The 18,862-nt window shown below is 42.0% G+C and overlaps 3 protein-coding genes across 3 annotated transcripts; 2 read left to right on the top strand and 1 right to left on the bottom strand.

The window, feature by feature from the left end:
* Positions 1-272: 272 nt before the first annotated feature.
* Positions 273-7,792, bottom strand: prmt5 (protein arginine methyltransferase 5). Its single transcript, XM_003457409.5, has 16 exons — positions 7,555-7,792; positions 7,126-7,244; positions 6,043-6,128; positions 5,791-5,925; positions 5,565-5,677; positions 5,387-5,436; positions 5,116-5,279; positions 4,828-4,989; positions 4,390-4,467; positions 3,659-3,717; positions 3,318-3,440; positions 2,929-3,104; positions 2,552-2,755; positions 2,363-2,473; positions 1,072-1,136; positions 273-983 (listed from the first exon to the last, which is right to left on the bottom strand). The coding sequence occupies exons 1-16, from the start codon at positions 7,650-7,652 to the stop codon at positions 831-833; spliced, it is 1,896 nt and encodes a 631-aa protein (XP_003457457.1). The 5' UTR covers positions 7,653-7,792; the 3' UTR covers positions 273-830.
* A 1,967-nt stretch (positions 7,793-9,759) lies between these two features.
* psmb11a (proteasome 20S subunit beta 11a) lies at positions 9,760-10,647 on the top strand. The gene is made up of 2 exons (XM_019347385.1): positions 9,760-10,114; positions 10,229-10,647. The coding sequence occupies exons 1-2, from the start codon at positions 9,760-9,762 to the stop codon at positions 10,546-10,548; spliced, it is 675 nt and encodes a 224-aa protein (XP_019202930.1). The 3' UTR covers positions 10,549-10,647.
* Positions 10,648-10,756: 109 nt separating this feature from the next.
* Positions 10,757-18,378, top strand: psmb5 (proteasome 20S subunit beta 5). The gene is made up of 3 exons (XM_003457408.5): positions 10,757-11,028; positions 13,485-13,791; positions 17,690-18,378. Exons 1-3 carry the CDS (start codon positions 10,774-10,776, stop codon positions 17,971-17,973), a joined length of 846 nt encoding a protein of 281 aa, XP_003457456.2. The 5' UTR covers positions 10,757-10,773; the 3' UTR covers positions 17,974-18,378.
* Positions 18,379-18,862: the final 484 nt, after the last annotated feature.

Here is an 18,862-nt window from a genome sequence, read left to right as displayed (position 1 = left end):
GAGAGAATTTCTTCTTAAGGCAAAATGAACTGAAACAGTGCACTTGTACCTTCATTTGTATAAAGAATCATGGATTGCTTAGGGTCAAGCAAGTCAAGGTCAAGAAAGGGTGACATCTACAAGACAAATCACCTCCTTGCAGATCAGGCCATCATTTAATTTCAACAGATTAAAACACTGGAACTGTGTTTAAACTGCCTTTAAAAGACAAATCTATTATTTTAACAATTTAACATGTGACTCAAAAACATTCAAGCTTCAAACAAAAAGGGCACGGTATTTAGAGAACACTACAGTGTGGTCTTTATTGGTTCGAACAAAACAAAGGTATGAACAAACAGCCTCAAATCTCATGGTATGCAACCTGAAAAGCAGTTCCTTCTTCTTATCTTCTCATGTCGAGGAGAAGGGTTTAAATATGCAAATATTGTGTATGGAATGTGTGTTTGATAAGGCAGTCCAGTGGGATTGAGTATAAATCGCTGTGTTGAACTGTGGTTCAGAACAATAAGGACAAGTAAAAAAGGATAGCATGACGACGCGGTGTTAACGTTTGACCTAATCTGAATGAGACAGTCTCACAGCAACAGTACACTGTGTTCAGGTGGCATGGTGAATGTGGCACGAGATTTAAAAAGAGAAAGGTTCAAATTTGGTTTATCCGATCCATTCTTCCTAAACTGCAAAGTGCCTACCACCGCGGACTTTCAAGTGCTCACACAAGTCCAGGTTTTTAACTGTGTAAAGAGTGTCACGACACCCGTTCTTCCACTGCCACCGAGTCTGACAGAAACACAGGAGGTCTGCCGACTTGTGCCGACGCGTCTTCTTCACAGGCCGATGGTGTAGGAACGGCCTGCGGGGTTGTGAATGGCAGAGCAGGAGGGCTCCGTCACAGCCCATTCATACCAAACCTTCTTCCCGTTGTTGCAGCGCCAGAATCGCACTGTGACATCATCGTCCTGGGATATGGAGATGGGTTGCTGTTGGCAAGAAGGAGCACGGTAATTTATCTACTCACTCTAATTTTTCAACTTTAGCATTTAACTCGGTACCGACTGAGGAACTTACTTTAAGGGGGAAGAGGATGGGGAACCATGAGAACATTCCGGGTGAATGTGTTTCTGGTTTTATACCTGCCAACAAAGAAGACTTTAAATGACAGTTCAACCAAAAGGAAAAAGAAAATACTTCTAGTATTCTGGTCTGTAGATTGTAGAGACATTACACCTGCCTCTTTTTTTCTTTTTTTTGTAAACACGACGGAAGTAGCTAGCGATGCTCAAAGCCCCTTTTTTTCCAGAAATCATGATGGAAATGCTCAAAAACAAAAATGTGAACATTTTCATGGAAGAACTATTTGCTTTCTGCAGAACTACACCAACCAACGACATCATTCTGAAACATTAATGAAGCCCTGCTGGGCTGTAATGTAACAAGCTGCACACTTGTTTCTGTTGGTGGATGTAGACTGACAGAAAACAGGTCCTAACTTCTGCATTCATTTTAAGCAACTAGGTCATGATTTTTTTTAATATGAACGTGCAAAGACTGAGTGGTAAAAGTAGGGCTGTGCGACATGGAGGGAAAGAAAAATAAATCTTATCATAATTACTTTTTTCCCAGTTTTCAGTTGATCGATATATTTCACAATATAAAATGAAGCATTAGTTCTTAGCTTAAATGTTTCTTTCCATTCCTAACTGAAGATATAAGGTCAATTTTGATTTAAATATAATTTATTTTCTAATTTTATTTCAAGCTCATGTAAATAAATAACATAGGTATACAGAACAAACAAAGATTTTAATTCTCTAATTTAACTCTGCTTACTGACATCGTGTCTTTTACAGTGAAGCTGTCTGTTGCATTCATTGACCTTTCTTTCCAACAATGACCTCGTTTTTTGAGCCTTGGGCTGTGTGTGTTTGGGGGGCATGTTTGGTAATGCTGTCACATTATTGGTTTTTATTTTCTCTTTCATCTTTCTCACACTGCTAACATACTGGTGTTTATGTCTGCAGTAGCCCAAACATTAGCATTTCCAACTGTGTACATCAACCTGACCTGACGCAGCTCTAACTCTCTTCCAGCCACATGATTGGTTTGGCATAGCACCATTCTATTTGGTTTTTCATGCCATTTTCATGCATTTATCAACACATGGTTGGAATGAATCTACTGACTTTACATTATTCTGTTGAGGAAAAGTTATTTTGCCGTAATAATCTTCATGGTTTTACCGTCCAGCCCTAATTGCAAGGACGATGATGGATTCTAAAACTGGGGAACTCGTAAAAAAAAAAAACCTGATGAATAAAAAACACAATAGGCCAAAGGAAAAACGGATCTGCTGACTTACTGAGTGTGACATCTTTGTAGAGTGTGGTCTCAAAGTAGCCAGCAAAGCCATGGAGCACCGAGTTACAACCCACTGTGAATCTGAGGCACTGATACCGGTTATTGTTCATATCTGAAACAGACAGGAGGGAGAAGTGGTGAGTACATGCTGTACAAGCTTATTAGAGGGACTTTAAGCGATTCCATCTACCTGTTGAGGGGTGTGTGAAGGTGAAGCAGGGTTTGGGATCAGCCAACTGGTGGAAGTTATGAAGGCGCACAACATAGGGCGTCTCAAAATGGGACTCTGGGTCCTTGTCTCGTTCCCGGCACCCTCGTACTTCATTGTAAAGCTTAGAGGACGACAGAGGAGCCAAGTAGGATGTGTATGAGCAGGGAATGCTCACTCCATCATCTGAAGGTGAGTTGATATAAAAAAAAAAAGGGGAAAATGAAAGTAATTAAAGTCAGGAAGCATTAAAGGTGACGCTTTCAATATGGCTTGGTGTGGCAATGTAGAAAAATGACCTCTGATGACTCTGCAGTGTCTACATGTGTAATTAAGTCTTCATTAAAATCCTGAAATACCTTTGAGAAAATGCTGTGCTCCATCTAAGCACTCTGGGGAGAGTTCATTGTCGCCAAATGATCCGAGCAGCTCGCTGACAATGATGTCAGCTTTCTCTGGTGCGGCCCACTCCCGCATGTCACATGACACCACCGTCACCTGATCCCCCCACTCCTCAAAGCGCCAATTCTCTAGCCTAGAGAACACACATCAATAAAATAAGCGTTGAAAGTTTCAGGCTTCACTTCAATCCCCTCCTGACTTACTATAAATTCAGCTAGAATCAAAGGCCAAGCTTTTATCCAATCTATAGACTCATTCAGGTAGCACAATTGATCTGTTGCATGTGGTAATATTTTTGCTTGTACACTGTGAAACATGGAACATTTGAAAGCATTATTTTACTCACGTCACTACAGCATTGGGATTTTTCTCCACAGCATACACCCTCAGTCTCCTGTCTGCCTGCCTGGCAGCACGCAGGGATGCATTGACCAGAGGACCCCTACCTGCTCCCAACACCATCAACACCCTGTGGAAAAAACACATCATTATTTTAGACAAGGCTGCTACCCTGGTGGCTACCACTGAAGTTTAAACAGTCAGTGTGTGTTATCCTGTTCTACTTCCAGTGAGACTTATAGGAGTATATTATAAAGTGCCATGATACTGTATGAATCAATATCTGGATATAGTTCCTACTCCACAATCTCATTTGTGACTCTTTATACAATAATTTTAGATACTTACTGAACATTAGTGTCCTTTTGCTCCTCTGGAACTCTGTCTAGCAAACATTTATATACAGCCTGCACACGCAAAGAAAAAAACAAAAACAAAACAGGTGTTAAATACATTTTGCCTCAAACTCTTAGAGACCATTTAAACCCCTTTGCTAACACTAAACACCTGAATGTCAGTGTTTTTCAAATGCTACACGAGTGACAGTCTGTTTTGTGTGGATAAGCTCTACATACACAGACACAATAACTATGCGTATCTTCACATTCAGGCTGAACAGAGGCCGATGCAAATGATAATGATTAGGGGCAACAGTGTGGTGCGGTGGTGAACACAGTTGCTTCACAGTAAGAATGTTCTGGCTCCAAGTCCACTGGCTGGATCAGGGCTTTCCAAGAAAATGGACAGATGGATAATAATTACAAGCTCATAGGTAAAAAGCAACTGACCAATATTGAAAACTGATACCATCCACTAAGGAAACATGAGCCAGGAACTGAATTTTCAAAATAAGTGCAAAGGGATTGTCCACTAATAAAATGAATCACAGCTAGCCGTGTTCTCTGTGATGGATAAAAACAAATGCACTCGCATCAACATATCTGAACAGTCTGCCCAAGTAAAGTCTGTGTAGGGGAAACAGATTTTACTGCATTTGTATGTCTACTGGACAAGCAAAGACCTCTCTGTAACATCTGTGCCATGCCTCCTCATACCCAAAAAATGTCTGACTGTCTTACTTGTTGGTACTGTGAATACTTAATAGGATCCTTCTCGAACACTTCGTATGTCTGAGACTCCAAGTTGTCCATCAGAGGCTAAACAAAGAAAGCAAAACATGATGTTAAAAGGTCCTGATTAGCAGGTAAAAACAAAACAACAGCCTCACAGTTTTACAATTCTACCAACCAGTGAAACTGCAGTTTCCATTCGTATCTCTTAAGAGAAACCTTTTGAGTATGCCATCAATTCATTACTTTATATTATTAGACATGTGTACAATATGTCACAATTAATTCTTGACTTAAAATGTATATTTTGCAAGGTCAGTACTTTTGACCATAAAAATCTAATCTGATGTTCCTTCAGTGATCCAACCAGAAATAACTATACATCTAGCTATGGCTTCCAGTTGCACAGAGGCATAAAAACGTGAGCATGAAAGTGTACTTCCTCACCTGTAGAGGTGACTGCAGGTAGTCTTCATAACCCTTAGCAAAGAGCTCGTAGGCATTGGGTGCAGGCCTGTTCTGGTTGAGGTACTCCAGGTACTGCAGGTAGGATCGGAAGTCCTTGTCAGTGTGCCGACTGGTGCCTGTGAAGATGAACTGGGCCTCCAACTATAAAAGAAGATCATTTTAATTTAAAGATTTTTTTTTCACAAGTAGACAAAAACCAACCTTTTTGTATTTGACTGCAGATTGAGTTCTGTTAAAATCAAACAATCTATGAATGTTAGTTTATACCTTGAAGAGTCGAAAGATTACTCTCTGATGGGCTTTCGACAAAACAGGGAAGCCCTTCTTATTGGTTAGGAAGATGCTGGTGGGGAGAATGGCTGCTTTGATAGGTTCTCCGAGCCATTTATCAATCACAGTGTCTGATGGCATATCTGGTCCAATTTCAACCGCTTTAGGAATACAAACGAAGCACAATCTCAGTAACAGACAGGAGCATAATTATTTCTCAATGCCCAAAGGTTGCCCCAGGTTGCTGCTTCAAAGTGTGTTCTCTCACCAAGACAGATCCTCTTGTTGTAGTCACAAAGGGTTCTGAATGAGTTCCACCTATGAAAAAAAAAAAAGATGAGGTAAGTAAACAAAGACAGACACCGTTTTAAAGGAAATCAATAGTAACCGTTTCAGCATGCAGACGGCACTCAGTTGCTCAGGAAGTGCTGTGGCATGAAACTAACCAGCTCCAAGTCTTCTCATCAATGCTTGTGTCATCAGTACAAGAGATCGGTTCATTCTCAATCAGATCTTCCCGCATGTCCTCTGACGCCATCAGCGGGACGCGTATCCAGAACTAATCAACAAAGAGGACAGCAGCGGTTAAACGAGGACTTCTACTGTCTGACTTTTCTGCCATCTTAACGCAGTCTGTGTGTGCTTGTCGATTCCTGATGTGCTGCGTCTTACATTTGAGGTGTGATGTCCAGTGTGGATGTGATTTAGCAGCACTCGGGCTAGATTGGCATTACTGGGGCCCTTCAGAGGGATCATGAAGACAGGCAGGCCCAGGTAGGCAGAAAAGTTTAGCTCCTGGGTAAGAGCCTGGAGAGGAACATGGGAAAATAGGTAAGATAAGCATTAAAGAGATGACATGATAACCTCACTCATATCACAAGATCAAAGAACCCTCACAAGCACCATCAAACTCAAAGAACTTACAGCCTCTGAGTTTCTGCGTTCTGTCTCGATTTCTGAATCTGCATCGATCCACGGAGAGAGCTTCCCAACAATTAGAGTATTCCAATCTAGACAGAACAAAAGGACGTTTTAGAGAAAGCATCAAACACCTAATCACTTTACCTTTATGCTAAAATCACATCTTTCTTATGATAGAATATTTAATACAAAATATGAAAATGATTAGAATTAGTGTCTTAACATCTACTTTCCTTCTTAGGCTGGGCTTTAGCAGAACAAATGGCATTTTTAGGATTGGTCTTTCAGCACAACCTACTTTCTGATGAAATTTGGTTTGCAGGCAGATGTCCTGACATAAAGACTTCATTGCTCCATTAATGTTGGCAAACTACCCTGCTTCAGATGCAGCAAAACAGGCCCTGACCATGATACTACCACCACGTTTTTATGCTTTAACTCTGTGTTTTCCTTACTCCCAACAGAGTTTTTAAAACTTAAACTAGCAAGTTCTATTCTGGTCTCAGAAGCCCACACAAGATTGTTCAAATGCTCAGTATTCTTTTTGCAGAGTAGTAGCTCTCTTTTTAGTACCCTGCTATAAACAACACGTTGTTCAGTGGCTGTGGAGCAGAGGAAACCAAACTCTGTAGATATGATTCTGTAACCCTTTCCATCCCGTTGAACATCAGCAGTTCTTTCCTGAAACTTTCTAAAACCTCATTTATGCCATGACACACTTACACAAACATATGTTGTCAAACTTTGATAAATTTATGTTCTATGAATAAAAACTAATTTACTGAGAATTGTAAAGGTTGCAGTGGTTTTGGTTTAACAGACCTAATAAGAAGTTAATTTTCCACTTTTAGGACTGTGAAAACTGACTATGCTGAAATATATTTAATATTACATTTAAATATAATTTAAAGTGACCTTGACGCCCCCCCCACCCAATAAATAAAGGGCACCAGTAGACCCCACCATGCCCCAAAATGCCCTGCACAGCATAACACACTCACTGTTTCCTCTCACTTTAGGGGGACTGATGATTTAATGGCTAGTAATGCCTCAGACTGCAGAAGACAAAAGGGCAGGAAAACTGACCTCTGCCACATAACAGCAGGTCGGACCGGGTCTGGGCTCCAGGTCGGGATTTAGCGGGCTCCAGCTCATATTCCCTCCTGAACCTCGGGTGGAAGAGAGGCATGCACAGGAAGTCGAACCTGGATAGCAGAGGAGGGAAGCACGTTAGTTAACATTCAAAATATTTATAATATCAACACGAAGTGAAACACAAACCTGTTTTCTAAGTAATCCTCCACACACCTTAAATATACTACGGGAGTAGAGCCTGTGTAGTGCACACTTCACTACAGTGTCAAGCATCGTTGTGATTTGGGCACGTGCTGGTAATTCACCGGCTAGCTTAGCAACCATCACGCACTGAGAACGTGCTAGCAAAGCAGCGCGTTCTGCTCATAAGCTCATTTCGGCCAAACAAAAATTACATGTAGAATCGAAAAACCATCTTACCCAAGTTTGGCGACCGCGGCTAACGTGTCGGCTATCTCTGGCACACAATTCAAATCTCTCCCGCAGGACACCCTGCTCCCTGTGCTGGCAGACGCCATGACTTTAGCCGACTGAATGAATTGATTTCTCGGACTTTCACATTGCTCTGCCTTTCGAAGAAACTGGCGCCATCTTGGCTCCTAAGGAATGCAATGCTTGCTGGCTAACAAACGTGAGACAGAACCAAGATGGCTTAATGAGTGCACAAGTTGCATATCGCGTACATTGTCGCGATAATTGTGTACCGAGCGTTGTTTAAACGTTGCCATTTGATGTTTCACGGCGACTTCTTTTTCTAAGACGAACGCGCTTGCTGTACTTTGATAGAGAAAATAAATGAAATAATGATTGAAACCAGATTTGAGAAATAAAAACCCAGCAAGCCCTTTCTCCACTGTACAAATACAAAAAAATATTTACTACTAGCTGATAATGGGGACAATTTTTTAATTTTTATTTTTAATTATATTTAATTGTATGTTTTTTGTTTTTTTTTAATATACAGATTAAAACGTATTGTTTTGTGCTGCCTGTCTGTTAGTCTTTTAAATGTGCTGACAGCCTCCCGCAGCTCGCTGCACTCTACAGTACACGGACGTCTTGTTTCTGCACACATTGTTAACTATTGTATAGTTTAACGAACATTGACCAGAAATGATTTAGATAGACTTTTTTTAGACCCACTCCTTTAACCACAGAACCATTAAAATACCACAAACACACTTCACTACACATAAAACTGGTTTATTTGTCAATTTGTTCATAAATAATTAAAATTAAAAAATAATTTTTCAGCAGAAAATTCAGTGTTATGTGAAATAACATTACTGCTGAAGATGTTTTAGCCTCAGATGATTTTAAAAATGTCATGCTCTGTTTAATCACAGCAAAAAATCCTGGCACAACTTCACCTGCTTCCAAGGTGCATGGAGAAGATGAGAGAATTAAAAAACAGGAACTCCAGCAACACTTGAGGAAAGAAGAACAACTTTAATAATTGACCAACGCGTTTTGGCTTGTGGCCTTCATCAGGGTCATAGTAAAACACGTTGGTCAATTATTAAAGTTGTTCTTCTTTCCTCAAGTGTTGCTGGAGTTCCTGTTTTTTTAATGCTCTGTTTAATCTACAGTAATCTGGGATATTCTATAAAATTATGCTTGTAGTTGCTGCTGGCCAAGGTGGTCAGTAAGGCAAAAACTTGTCTGTTATGATGATATATCACAGAAGCTCCTCTATTTGCCAATTCTGGCTGTGTTTTCACATGCGAACACAACCAGAAAACGCTGCAGGCCTCTGACACTGACATATGTGTGAAATGGAAACACCTACAGTTTCCATTGGGATCCAGGCAGGCGTGCTTTGTGTGGAAAGTACAATAGCCAGTTGCAGCCTACCAATGACAGTGTTGTAAAGGATGGATGAAAACAAGCGACAAAGTTTTATGACAGAATGCTGTTTCAGATGAAAGACGAAAGATCACTTTCACTTTGGTACGTTTTGATTGATTTCTATTTATAGATTCAGCTACAGCACCGCTTGCTTTGCTTGTCCTTACTGAACTTCACTTGTAGGACTTGCAGAAACTGGCTTCTGCGGGTATCAAATTCACAGCATGTAGGCTAAAATATCACTTACATAAACCATAAATGGTTTTGGATATGGAACACGGCGTGTGTATATGTGTGTGTATTTCTACCAGCTGTCACACCTGCAAGAGCTATAAAAGCGCAAGAACTCAGAAGCAGATGAGAAAGAGTAGCAGCATCCGCCCTCTACAAACCAGACCTGTTTCTTTGACACTTAAGATTGTGTTTGATCAGCTTTTCAGTGGATAGACTGTGTTTGAGAACAACTTTTATTTACTTTTCAACAGAAAAGATGTTCTGATTTTGTGATCAAGTATCTGTGTCTACACCATCATGGCTTTGGAAGATGTTTGCAGCTTCAAAGAAAGGTCGGTGCAACATAAATGGTTTTCTTTTTCATCCCTGGGGGATGCAGCAATTCCATTTCCTATGAGTGACCATTACAACCTAAGATACTCAAGACTGGAAACATCTGAAAACAACTGTGGAGTACCACTGCATTTTTTTATACCACCTCTTCCACATTCCTCCTCTTTCATTAAAAGGCCGTTGTCATCCTTCTGCCCACCCAAAAATTCAATGACAGTCCAGAGGCCTTTCCGTTTGGCTCATGGAACAACAACCCTGGGTTTCATCTTCCAAGGTGGGGTAATAGCAGCGGCAGACACACGTGCCAGTGCCGGGGGGCTTGTTGCCTGTCCGGCTGTTCATAAGATCACCCCTATTCACTCTCATCTAGTGGTCACATCCTCTGGTAGTGGTGCAGATTGCATGCTGTGGGAGCGAATTCTGATTAGAGAGATCAGACTGTACCAGTTACGGCATGGACATCGCCTTTCAATACGTGCCACAGCTAAGCTCCTTTCATCTATGCTTCATCCTTTTAAAGGTACTGAAATGTGTGTTGCTCTTACGCTGTGTGGTTGGGATAAGCAAGAGGGTGCCACTGACTGTGCAACAAGTTTGGAAGACTCATCCTGGATGACTGATGATAGCTCCTTGGCTGTTTTTAGTAACCAAAACATTACTGCAACAACTTCTCCTAACAGCGGTCCAAAGCTTATATATGTGTGCAGTGACGGAGCCCGACTGCAGGGAGATGTCTTCTCTGTGGGCTCAGGCTCACCTTATGCTTATGGAGTCTTGGACAGAGAGCTGAGGTGGAGCCTGAGTAAAGGAGAAGCCATCTCATTGGCAAGAGAAGCAGTGTTCAGGGCCACTCACAGGGATGCCTACTCGGGGAACAATGTGGACCTTTTCCACATCACAGCCCAAGGATGGAGCCAGAGAAAGAGAGAGGACTTGAAAGAAGAATATTACAGAGATAAAGAAAAGAAGGGAAAGAAAAAGAATGACAAACTCAAATAATACTCAATAATCAAAAGCATTTATGTGTGGGAGGAATTATGTTGTTATATTTATCATTGAAAAGTAAATTTAATAATTATAATAATAATAATAATAATAATAGCTGTGTAATAAAAGGTATTTCCTTTACCTCATGCTTTTTTTTAACCAATACTCCGCCACAGACACAGGGGGCGCTGTGTGATTTTGTTACCATGACAGAATAAAAAAAAACTACCGCGGCGGATGTTGCTTGTTCATCATACATTTTCAAAGATGGCTCTTGCTAGTGTGTTGAGCGGTGATTCTGCGGATTTTTCGTTTGATAGTAGCCAGTCCTTTGCTTTTGGTGGTGGACCCGGACCTAGTGGTCTGGGGTTAGAAGGCACGCCCGGGGACAGCCTCAGTTTTTCCGTTAAAAACCCGCTGTGTGTCGGAGACGATGATGGCGTCGAAAGGAAAATAGAGTTTCTGCATGGAACCACTACCTTAGCATTCAAAGTAAGTTAACGGTCCAGTTATTGTAGTTATATGGTATAAGAAACCCCACAAGCAGTTGTATAGCTGTCGAAACTAGACGTTTGATCAATTTTGACTTTACATATCATACGCTAGTGTTTCCGGCACAAATTGTCTCTGATGTTAGCATGCTAGCGTGGCTACAAATCGCTTTCTCATGACAGATGTGCATGGTACAAGGGATAGGTGATGTGCACTTAAGTAAACGTAAAAAAAGTAATCTCTCTAATATGTTTACTATGTCTAGTCTTAAGAGAAATCGTGAATTACGTAGGCTTACGTTGACGTTCCTCAGTCAATTTAAAAGCAAAATGTGGGTGTTTTAATAACATAGTCACGTGAATTTATATAATTGGAAATCTGACGTGTTCTTCCGTAAAAAGTGCAGCAGGTACACACTTTTTGATGGTTACAACTTAAAAGAGCTACCTAAACGTGTGTTATTTCCAAAGTGATTTGTGCTGAGTATGTAAATGTATTGCATCCATAGGAGAGCCTAACCGATACAGGATATTTGGGCTGATAATATACATTTTTAAGGGTTTTAAAAGAAACTCGTGCCTTTTATATACTTGAAATATGTTCAGTTATATACTGAAAAGGCAAAATGGATGAAAATAATACTAATCGCCTACCACCTCTTCAACTTGAACCCCAACTTTTTTGTGTAGCGTGTTGTAAACAACAGAAGCAGCCCCAGGTGTTGGGGAAAGTACACGGAGAGACCACTTCTCACTTATCTCAAGTATCGTTTTATATATTTTGCTCCGAGGAACGTGCACATATCGACAAATATATTAAAATAAAAATGTAGTTGACCTGTCTAAAAAAATTGTAATTGATACTGGCCAACTATTTATTCATCTAAAATAATTTACTATCAAAAGAATATTACATCATTGCTACCTTTTTGTTAACACAATTTGCAACAAATTTCTGTCAATATTAATACATGAATGAAAGTCCATATAGCGTTACATCACATCATGTTTGAGGTTAAAATGTGATGATCTTTCATTATTATGTCATTACTATGTTCAGTGACATTGCAGTAGGAAGGAGAAAAGCACAAAGGTCCTTTAATAAGATTCCTGTTAATTGTATTCAGATGTATACATGTATAATGTGTTGAATGAATTAAAGTCACACTTTCTGTGTCTTCTTTTTAACTGTGAGTTCTCCATACCTGCTTTTCTAAATGTTATTGTTAAAACAAACATGAAGTTTTGTTGGAAGAAGACGTTAAAGTGTATTCGATTAGTCGTGACTGTGATGCGCACAGTAAAAACAAAATTGCGTGCTCATGAAAAGAAGCCAAGAAATCTGTAGAAAGTGGAAAAGTTCTTTTTGATGTTGTGGGAACATAGATCAAAGTAGAAAATCTAAAAGGGGGAAAAAATAAATCTTGATTTCTAGAAAGTTTAAGGCTTGCTGCTGGGTTTTTTTTTTTGTTTTTTTTTTTGTGCTGTAAAGATTTAAGCAGTGTCCCTGAGGATACATTTATTTGTAATTAACAATCCTTCGTTAAAGCACCAAGATTCCATTGACAGGCTTATAAACTGGCATATACAATTGGCGATGCATAAATATATTCTGCCTCTGTGCTGTAGAAACCCCTGATTGAAAACATTTAAAACAGCATGAAAGAGCCTTGCTGTTGATTTGTCATCACAATTGAAAGCAGCCATTGTAGTCTTCTCCCTCAGTTTGTCAAACGCTGTAGAGCAGTGTAAATACAGAACCATATCCCTGCTGCTGGCTTTTGTCTCTTCAGGGGATTTGTTGATACAAGTAAAAGATAAAAATAACGCCATCCTTATCCCTTAATCCCTTAATGAAAACATCCCCCACAGACATCTCCCTCTGACTGGCCAAATCTGTTGTCTACTATACTTGCTTCTGTGACTGTCAGTTCACTGATAGAGGATTTTGGAAGGAAGAGCAAAAGTCTTTCCTCTTATCCAGCAGCTTTCTGCTAGAGCCGAACCATATATTGCACCTCTCTGACAGCTGTAGAGCAGCAGCTCTTTTTTTGCCTCATTTAGGCAGAACTGCTGCAAGCGATCTCTTACTTAAATTTAGAGCAAGTGACTCTATTCTGTTAAAAGCAATGGATGTAGGGGAGAGCATTAAAATGTATTATGCACTGGTAAGTAGTGTAGCTGTTTAAGAGAGAGGGGCACTGATTGCGAAGTTCTGGGCCACTGCTAATGTTTAAAATGACAATTTGGCAGCGAGCCAGTGCCAGTTGATTTTAACTGTTAGACCCGACAGATTGATCGATCACTGACATCGGTAAATGCCATCTTTGTGTCTTTTCTTAATCAATGTACTGATATTAATCTATATATCTAGTACTTTAAACATATGGTTTTGGGACGAACTTGTGGAAATGTGGGCTACCCGGCCCATTTCTTGACTGCTGTTTCCCCTCTCAGTTCCAGCATGGAGTTATCGTTGCAGTGGACTCTCGAGCCACAGCGGGCTCCTACATCGCGTCACAGACGGTCAAGAAGGTGATTGAGATCAACCCCTACCTACTGGGTACTATGGCTGGAGGAGCTGCAGACTGTAGCTTCTGGGAGCGCCTGCTGGCCCGCCAGTGTCGCATCTACGAGCTTCGCAACAAGGAGCGCATCTCAGTGGCAGCCGCTTCCAAGTTGCTTGCTAACATGGTGTACCAGTACAAAGGCATGGGACTTAGTATGGGAACCATGGTCTGTGGCTGGGACAAGAGAGGACCAGGTAACATCAACAGATATATCTGACATGGACATGTCATTTTGTCTGGCTATAAACTGATCCCGATAGAATTTGTACTACTTTAAACAGTACCAGTATCAAGATATGCAGTGCTTCCTTTAACTGATTGTAGGACAATTTGTATAGTGTCAAATCAAAACAACATTCGCCTTGAGGCACTTTATAGTGTAAGGTAAAGACCTTACAGTAATACAGAAAACCTATAATAGTACAGTAATAAACATATTTTAGCTAACATTCACACACATTCTGTCTACAATGAATATATCAGAAGCAGCTTGGGATTCAGTGTCTTGCCCAGAGATGCTTTGGGATGGAGACTGGAGCAGTCAGGGATTGAATTACCAACCTTCCAAGTAGTAGATGACCTGTTCTACTTCCTGAGCTCCATTATCTCCCCTAATGGGGAGATAAAACTGGCAATCTGGAATCAAGTTGACCTCATGAAATACTATGCAGTCTGTGAAAATTGTTCTTGATAATGGTAAATTTGGAGAAAGAGCAGCGGAACGACATGCAGCAAAGTACAGCTGGCCTGGAAACCTAATGTGGACTTAGTGACTGAGTCCAACACTTGTCTGCCTGCTGCTGGTTCTCCTAAGAGTGGTCTTCCAGATGGAGTAGATCTCTGAAGCAGAACAAGGAGCACAAGTTGAAGTGTGTATGAATACAGGAAAAGAGGCTTTCTGGAGATGGAGCTGAATGTGTAGCCAAATTAGCCTCCTGTCAAAAAAGGAGAGTCCAGGTGGTTAGCAGCTAAACTTTAAAAATATAAAAGAGGGGATTGTGAAATGGTGAATTTATGCTGATTTTGTCTTACTCAAAAAAAAAAAAAAGTCCCCAATATTCTTGTATGGAATATAAGTGTTTATAATCTATCTTTGTGGCTGTTTGTGATTCAGCTTTTGAGTAATGCACTTAAATTTACTCAACACACATCAGCTTTTCTCTCTTGACATATGCTAATGGGTCTGTTTTTATGTGAAAGATTATTTTGGCAGCTTAATCATGCATCGGTTTTGTTTCTCAGTGTTGTCAAAGATCCTTAGTCCCAGGCAAATTTTCAAAGAGGCTTCATTATTCATTCATTCTTTTCTAAATTTGAGTTTGGACATGAGTGGTTAGCTGTTTATTATTTAAATGAAATATACTACAGCTGGGCTTTGCGGATAATTGTCATTTAAGAAAAAAAAAAAAGCATTTCCCTGGGTTAGCCACTAGGTGGCACTGCAGCCTCTCTTTTGCTCTGCTTGTTTTAGTACCTTAAGCTGTGGCTTTTGAATACCACACAGTGTGAGGCTGTACATCACAGAAGGTGTGCTTAAAGAGGCCGCCACGGTGACACAGTAATGGGAAATCGATGAGGCTGGGACTGCAGGCCAGTGAGAGCACGGTGGGATGATGGACGTTGGGTCTCAGCCCTGGACAACTGGGTCGTATGCATAATGGCCATACACGCGCTGAGATCGATGGTGGCTTTGTCTGGAAAGCCAAGAGGTCTCTGTGAACAATGACAGCCCGGTGGTATGCCAACAAACGCGAATGACACGTGTTAAATCCCGGGCAATCAATTGGGGAAATAATGATCCCTGTATAAGTTCAAATAGGTATGCGGGCTTTGCCATGGTTCCCACAATGCCAGTGATTGAACGGAGAGGTAAATGTCATGTAAATTAAATCAATCACGATTAGGTGGGAAGCTCATTAACTAGCTACAATCATGTCAGGCACTTATTCCCCTGATGAAGTGTCTTAAGCTCCATGCAGACTAAATCGAATAAAAGCGACATTGAGGAGCTTGACAAATATGGCTCAATGTAATAACATTACATGTTATGACACTCGTAATCAGGGCACGGTTAATGCTTGATAGCTGGATAGCGGCTTTGGCTTTGACAGAGGAAAAAGTGATTGTACCCTGCGTGGCACCCCCCAGTGCTCTCTCTAAAGACATCAAGGCTTCGTAATGAGCTGACATGTGATCCACTGAAATGTAGCGTCATGGCGACAAAGCTGAGCAATGTTTGATACGAGTCCTCATCAAAGAAGACCCATGTGGCTGTCGGTTTCGAGCAGGTCCCAAGGGAATGATGTAATCGCTTTTTCTCCTCTGTACAACTGCTGCTCTCTTTTTACTCCTGAGCCAGTCATGAATTCTAGGGGGGGGAAGGACAGATGACAGACACTGACCTATTTGAGGCTACCCACCCATGCATCCTCACTTACACTGAAATACTGTCATTCCATCCAGCTGCACTGGCTGCTGTTTAAAAAAAAAAAAAAAAAAAGCTCTTCGAGCACCTGTCAGCTGATTGATGGAGTAGAAGGAGCCTCTCCTGGCTGCAAAGCTCCACCATCCAAACGACACTTCCGCTCTAATCCCCCCCGCCCTTGGTTTTCTGAGCACTCCTCATCGGCTGCATGTGTTTCAGACTGTTAAGTGATAAGTGATTGCATTGGGCGCTACAAAGATCCCAGGTGTGAGGGTTTTTTTTTTAAAAAAATGGATGTGGGAAGTGTCTTTTGGGTGCCGCTCTGCTGCTATACTTGGACCTCCTAAAGAGTCCTCATCCACCTCCGTCAACTGTGCTACTCAACACAAGAGGCTGCCTTTACAACTCTCTCTGCCTGCCCATTATGTTTTTAACGAGTCCCTCACAGTTTTCAAGAGGAACAGGCAGGTCTTGGAATGGCAAATTACCCCCGTGCATAGGCAGGCACTGGATGATTATCATGGCAAGCTAACGACAGGCTGAGGAAGCTGCAATTTGCCAGTTGAAAGCAATGGTAAGCTTCCCCCCCCCCCCCCCCCCCCCCCCAAAAAAAAGCAAGTGGCTCTCTATCCCTAATAGACTGTCACTAGTTTAGCTGCGAATCTCTGCAAGCGAAGGTGTGCAGTCTGAGGGCATTTTGAAGTGTTTTTTAATGTGGGAGATCAGAGATAGCGGTGGATATTAGGTAATTTTCCATGCATGTGTTCCTGCGTTTCTCTGTGCATCATTTTCACAGGTTTGAATTTGTGAAAGCAGTATGAAAAAACATGGCTTTTTGCAGGCTGTCTTTTTACCATCTGCAGGCTGACTGTGGGCGAGCTCACAGGCTGGTGCTAGTCACCCGTTCCACGTCACTCCGGGATGAGGCCTAGCGAGTGTGTCATAGCGCGGAACAAAATGTCTCGCATGTGTCCACGAAGCGTGGTGTGGAGCAAACTGTCCCTCACAGTTCCATCAGAGCATTGTGAGTGTGCGGTGCACATAAGATTACATGTTTGGGGTGGAGGCAGAGCTTATGCCTCCATGTGATGCTCAAGTGTGTAAAGGTTAAAGAAATGTGTGTATGTGTGGAAGAAGTGCGCTGTACTTGTTTGACGTCTACAGGATGTGAGCGCGCTGTTGTTCTTTGCCCTCCCTGGCGAGGTGCGAGTTGCTGTTACCTGCGCAGCTCAGGTTGTGGGTCGATAGTTAATTTTTGGCCTGTTTGCGGGGATCAATAAGATCCAGAGCAGGGCCCCTGGGTGGACGGAGATGTGGCCCCCGCCTTGTCAGCAGGTTCCGCGGCCCGCTTCGTTTTACTTGAAGAGGGTGCAGCTGTTCATATCTGCCAGCCTTACTTCACTTGGAGAGGTTGCAGCTGTTCATATTCTCTCTCTCTCTCTGGAGGGCATGACGTGCGTGAGCGTTTCCAAGATCGCGCGCGCGCGCGTGTGTGTTTGTTTGTGGGAGCACTGCGGTGTTAGATGTACACCATCTCAGTTTTCCTGACAAAGCTCAACATCTAGAGAAATACAACTCCCTTTACACCGTTTCTCTGCCCTCTTTGCCTTCCTGTCCTATTGACCCGCCTGTTGTCCTTTCTGTTCCTTTTTTTTTTCGCTTTTCAGGATTGTACTACGTCGACTCAGAGGGGAACCGGGTGTGCGGCGACTTGTTTGCGGTGGGGTCAGGCTCCATGTATGCCTATGGTGTGATGGACAGCGGCGTGAGACACGACCTAACGGTGGAGGAGGCCTGCGAGCTTGGCCGTCGCGCCATCTACCAGGCCACATACCGCGACGCCTACAGCGGAGGGCAGGTCAACCTGTACCACGTCCACAGCGAGGGCTGGACCAGGATCTCCCAGGACGACGTGCTCGTGTTGCACCACCAGTACAAAGATCAGGCGTAGTTATAGAAAACAACATAACATAGGGCCGGGTTAGGGTTGGGAGAGATGAGGGAAGGGGTAGGAACTTATTCTAGTATCCAATGTTTAGCTGTTCTGAAATGCCAGAAAGGGTTGACACATAATAAAAAGGACTCATCTGCAGATTGACTGCGACTCACATTTCTTCTGTGACTTGTTGCTAGCTTCAAGCCTTTATACTGTACATTTTTAACAATGCCAGTGAGCTCCACTCGCCCTCCACACAGTATGATTTGAGGGGTTGCAGAGACAGGCCCGATGACTCAAACATGCTTTAATACAGTGTGGGAGTAGTGTGGTGCTTGCCCTACATACATTTCATTTGGATTGTACTGTTAGAAACTGCATCTCCTTCTTCAATAAAACCTGTGATGTTCTCTCTTTTTTTCCAAGAGTCTTGCTTTTGTTATTTCGTGGGAGGGCCAATTCCATCTTTGGGTCACAAGATAGTGAATTATATTTCTTAGAATTTCCTATTTATGCAAATGTTTAGCAGGATCGCTTCCTTTTCCTTTTGATGTAGTCGTTTTGCCGCTCGTTGTTTACATTTCAGTCATCTGTTTCCCTCCACAGCTGTGGGGATTTTGGAGGTACATCCAAAACCCGTGTAGTCTCCTCTATACATTGTGTGTTTATTAGTGGGGAGTAGTGCTGTCTAAATAGCACTATTTAATTGCGTACCACCAGCCTCAGTAATTGTGCCTCCTGAGTTGTAACAGTGTGTTTTCTTCCCCTCATTGATAATGTTCCCTTCCTCCGCTCACGTTGCACAAATGCGCCTTTTAATTGGAAGGGGAAATTTATTCTTTAATTCCTCCCTGACACCCTTAGCTTCTCAGCGTGCAGTGTTGTGCGCCACCCTGCCATGGTG

This window comes from Oreochromis niloticus, linkage group LG18 (genome assembly GCF_001858045.2).
Source record: "Oreochromis niloticus isolate F11D_XX linkage group LG18, O_niloticus_UMD_NMBU, whole genome shotgun sequence".
NCBI classification, from domain to species: Eukaryota; Metazoa; Chordata; class Actinopteri; order Cichliformes; family Cichlidae; genus Oreochromis; species Oreochromis niloticus.
The sequence above is the reverse complement of the archived record's forward strand: the minus strand, read 5'-3'. Positions and strand labels throughout refer to the sequence as shown.